A 5,061-nucleotide genomic window follows, 5' to 3' on the forward strand; every position below is an offset into this window, starting at 1 on the left:
ATTGATATCCTCCCAGGCACCACACCACCTCGTGGTCGGCTATATTCTCTATCCGGCCTGGAGACCAAGGACATGAAGGAGTACATTGAGGATTCTCTGGCTAGTAGAGGCATCTGCCTGTCTGCATCTCCTGCCGGCGCAGGGTTTTTCTTTGTGGAGAAGAAGGACAAGACCCTGCCTTCGTGCATTGACTGCCGGGGTCTGAATGATATAACGATCAATAATTGTTACCCCCAACCACTCCTCTCCTCGGCCTTCGAACCTCTCCAGGGTGCTACCATTTTTTCAAACTGGATCTTCGGAATGCCTACCACCTGGATCGGATACGCGAAGGAGATGAGTGGAAGACAGCCTTTAACAAGGCCAGTGGACATTATCAGTACCAGGTTATGCCGTTCGGACTCACCAACGCCCCCCGCTGTCTTTTAGGCTCTGGTAAACGCTGTGCTTTGGGACATGCTAAACCGTTTCGTGTTCGTCTACCTCGGCGACATCCTGTTTTTTTTCCGGTCTGCCCAAGAACACATTCTTCATGTCAGAGATGTCCTTCAGTGCCTCTTGGAGAACCAATTGTTCATGAAAGCCGAGAAGTGTGAGTTCCACCGCTCTACAATCGCCTTTCTGGGATATGTCATCGCTGATGGAAATGTCCAAATGGATCCTGAAAAAGTGAAAGCAGTGGTAGAGTGGCCTCAACCTACGTCCAGGGTGCAGTTACAACGTTTCCTGGGGTTCGCTAACTTCTACCATTGTTTCATTCGGGGCTACAGCACCCTGGTGGCCCCCCCTCTCAGCACTCACCTCTCCCAAGGTACCGTTCACATGGTCTCCAGCGGTCAACAGAGCCTTCGTGGAACTGAAGCATCGGTTCACCACAGCACCCGTCCTCGTCCATGCGGATCCGTCCCGTCAATTTGTGGTAGAGGTTGATGCTTCTGATGTTGGAGTGGGGGCCATCCTGTCCCAGCGATCTGCCCAGGACCAGAGGCTCCATCCCTGTGCCTTCCTGTCCCATCGTCTCAATCTGGCAGAGAAGAACTATGACGTAGGCAACCGAGAACTCCTGGCGGTCAAGATGGCACTGGAAGAGTGGAGGCACTGGCTGGAAGGAGCAGAACAGCCATTCTTGGTTTGGACCGACCATGCATTTTTTAAATATCCCCGTACAGCCAAGCGTCTTAACTCCAGGCAGGCCCGGTGGGCTCTATTGTTTACAAGATTCAACTTCACTATTTCCTACCGCCCAGGGTACAAAAATGTGAAGCCTGACGCCCTCTCCCACCTATACAGTTCCTCTACCACAACCTCGGTCTCCGAAACAATTCTCCCTTCCTTATGCCGCAAGGCACAACGTTCCCAGCCTGAACCTGAAGGGGGCCCAGTTAATCGGATGTTTGTCCTTAACTCAGTCCGGTCCCGGGTCCCGGAATGGGCTCATGCCTCCAGGCTGATCTATCATCCAGGTTCCCGTCATACTCTAGCCTTCCTCTGACAATGTTTCTGGTGGCCCACAATGGTTCCTGATATCTCTGTCTTCGTCGCTGTGTGCAAAGTGTGTGCTCAGAACAAGACTCCACGGCAAGCTCCTTCTGGCCTCCTTCATCCACTACCTGTCCCTCATTGTCCCTGGTCCCATATATCTCTGGACTTTGTCACTTGGCTCCCTGCGTCTGATGGCACCACTGTCATTCTGACGGTAGTGGACCGGTTCTCCAAGGCCGCCCATTTCATCCCTCTCCTCAAACTACCCTCTGCCAAGGAGACGGTCCAGCTTATGGTGCAAAAATGTTTTCCGGATCCATTGACTCCCGGTGGACATGGTCTCCTACTGGGGTCCTCAGTTCTCGTCTCAGTTATGGAAGGCGTTCTGCACCCTTATTGGGTCATCGGCCAGTCTGCCCTCCGGATTCTATCCCCAATCCAACAGCCAGTCGGAGCGAGCTAACCAGGACCTAGAAACCACCCTAAGATGCCTGGTCTCAACCAACCCCACTACTTGGAGCCGACAACTGGTCTGGGTGGAGTATGCCCGGAACACCCTTCCCTGTTCAGCCACGGAACTCTCCCCTTTTGAGTGCTCTATGGGGTATCAACCTCCGCTCTTCCCAGAACAAGAGCAGGAGGTCAACGTACCCTCGGCCCAGATGTTTGTCCGCCGCTGTCGACGTACCTGGAGAAGAGCTCGGGCGGCACTTCTCAAGACCAACTCCAGGTATCGTCGACAAGCGGACCGCCTCCTGACTCCAGCTCCCCGCTACCGAATTGGGCAGAGGGTATGGCTTTCCACTCGGGACATGCCCCTTCGGGTGGAGTCCCGCAAAATGTCCCCCAGTTTAATTGGTCCTTTCCCCATCTCTAGGGTCCTTAGTTCCACTGCTGTCCCTCATATGTTACCCCTTACCCGTCGTATTCACCCGAATTTCCACGTGTGTAGGATTAAGCCTGTGTCTCACAGCCCCCCCCCCCCCCCCCCCCCCGTGTCATCATCGATGGCCATCCGGCATACACGGTGAAACGACTCCTGGGTGTTCGACCACGGGGAAGTGGTTTCCAGTACCTGGTTGACTGGGAGGGTTATGGCCCAGAGGAGAAGTCCTGGGTTCCCTGGGTTCCCATCCTGGACCCGGTCCTCATCGCCGACTTTCACCGCCGACATCCCGGTAGGCCAGGTATGCACCCAGGCAGGATGCCAGGTGGTGTCCCTAGAGCGGGTGGGGGGTACTGTCAAGCCCTTATCTGTTTCACCTGTCTTTGTGATTGTCTCCACCCACCTCCAGGTGTCTCCTCTTTTCCTCATTAGTCTCTGGTGTATTTATACCTGTGTTTGCTGTCTCTCTGTGCCAGTTCGTCAAGTTTTGCCAAGTCAACCAGCGTTTCTCCTAGCTCCTATTTTTCCCAGTCTCTGTTTTTTCCTAGCCCTACTGGTTTTGATCCTTGCCTGTCCTGACGCCGAATCCGCCTGCCTGACCACTCTGCCTGTTCTGACCTCGAGCCTGACTATCCCCTTGTACTGTTTGGACTCTGACCTGGTTTATGAACTCGCCTGTCCCCGACCTGCCTTTTGCCTACCCCTTTTGGTACAATAAATATCGGTGCTCAACCATCTGCCTCCTGTGTCCGCATTTGGGTCTCGCCTTGTGTCCTTATAAAACTCACCTTGTCCGAGAGATAATTACACGCTTAATAAAACATCCCGCCAAGGTAAGCCTACACCAAACATATACTTAATTTGAAGTGTTTGTAAATTTCACTATGTGAAAAAAGAATGATGGAAAGACGATTGGAACAATTTCTGAGTTTGACCGCTAGATTTTATGGGTATTATGACACATCCACTGTGGGGCTCTATGCAAACACATATTTTACTAGGCCTATGGTGCTCACTGCTGTTTGAGCTCCATGTAGTATAGGAGGAACAACAAGGGAACTCAAAGGTGCCACAGGTAGGCTGTCATAAAATGCAATTTGATGTTTAGATTTTATTACCTGACAACGACATTGACTTATTATTTACCCATTGAGCATAACGTAGTTCATTGAGATAATATATAGTCACCATCTTATCAGGATCTATGTACATAACTGTTGTTACCTGCAGCCTAGATACTGTAACAAAGAGTCAGGTGACAGGCTTCTGTGCCACAAGTTATGTCTGAATGTAGGGAAGATATGGCAGACACTTTCTATACTTAATTGAAGTGCATTTCATTTTCTGACAAAAGAACACCAAACAACAATGGCTTTGCGAGTTTATCACTTCATATTCCTTCAGGTGAGCAACATATTGTTGATTCATTTTAATCTTCTTGTGCAAGTTGTCCACAGTCTTTTCACAACTTTTTAGATTTCCTGACAAAGTCAGCATTTCTGTGTTTCTTTTTTCAGAGTTGAGTTTTACTGGAAATGGGAGCCAGCTACATTGTTGAACTGTGAAAGTGCTTTTCATATACCTTTAATGTGAGTACTTTTCACCTCTTTGTTTTGTATTTGCTGTTAATTTCAGCAGAGTGAGATCCCTGTATGGACGAAGACAACCCCAACCTGCCTCTGAGGCCAAGGGACCATCTACCCTTCTCTCCACACCACCTGTCTCTTAGAACATGAACTCTCACTACTTTTACACATCACCTCGACCTGCACACCACTTTTACAGATCTATGTATCCCACCGTCATCACCCCACCGATGCAGTGGCCCAACAACTACAGTCTCTACCCTCCATTTATCCCCACCCAGTATCAATTCCCCTTAAACTTGGTCTCCAGGAGCACTAGGGGATTCCAGGGATCTGATCCCAGCGCGTTCCACCACTATCATCAACCTTCTCCCCTGCCCTGGTGTAACTATAGACGTATGTCTAACCCTTACTGGAACTACCACCAGCGCCTGTATGCCAATCTTTCTGCTCCAGTGGCTCCTGTGGCCCCTACTCAAACCAGGCCCCAGAGGTTCCAGAACCAAGGAGGGACCTGGCCCGAGGGCTTCACCCTGAGAGGAGAGCTTGGCTGGGGCAGGCTGGAGAGGGTGTATGGCCCCCGCAGGGAGCTGCCTGAGTTTGTGAGGGAGGACCTGCGGAGGGTGTACGGTACCTATCCCCGGACGGATGTTAGTATCACCTACCAGGGAGGGGAGTACGTGGTGCGAGGGGAGACCCATGTTGGGGAACAGGAGTACAGAGTGGAGAGGAGGATAGTGAGGCAGCAGGAGAGTCCTGAGGGGGATAGCATGAGTGAGGTAGTAGAGAAGAGGAGGAGAAAGATGAGATGATTGTAATGGAGGTATGGCTAATAAATGCCAACTTTGTTGACATATGAAAATGTATTTACATAATGTGATCATTTTTCCCATAAGCATTGAACAAAAGTATAACTGTTATATAGCAGTCACTGTATATTAGTAAATGTTAATAGTAGAACGCTATTGATAAATATTCTACATAAAATGTTCACCTTACAGTGAAATGCTTACTTACAAGCCCTTAACCAACAATGCAGTTTTAAGAAAATACAACAACAAAAAGTAAGAGATAAGAAACAAATAATTACGGTAAAGTGCAAACTCC

At 49.9% G+C, this 5,061-nt stretch overlaps 1 protein-coding gene across 1 annotated transcript; it reads left to right on the top strand.

Annotated features, from left to right (window-relative positions):
- The first annotated feature begins 4,010 nt into the window (after positions 1 to 4,010).
- On the top strand, positions 4,011 to 4,766 carry LOC129835914 (uncharacterized). The gene has a single exon (XM_055901618.1). It carries the CDS (start codon positions 4,101 to 4,103, stop codon positions 4,764 to 4,766), a length of 666 nt encoding a protein of 221 aa, XP_055757593.1. The 5' UTR covers positions 4,011 to 4,100.
- Positions 4,767 to 5,061: the final 295 nt, after the last annotated feature.

The sequence above is a fragment of the Salvelinus fontinalis genome, chromosome 37, assembly GCF_029448725.1.
Source record: "Salvelinus fontinalis isolate EN_2023a chromosome 37, ASM2944872v1, whole genome shotgun sequence".
NCBI lineage: Eukaryota > Metazoa > Chordata > Actinopteri > Salmoniformes > Salmonidae > Salvelinus > Salvelinus fontinalis.

Coding starts and splice junctions, on each gene's coding strand:
- LOC129835914 (XM_055901618.1), top strand. CDS start 4,101: ATGAACTCTCACTACTTTTACACATCACCTCGACCTGCACACCACTTT.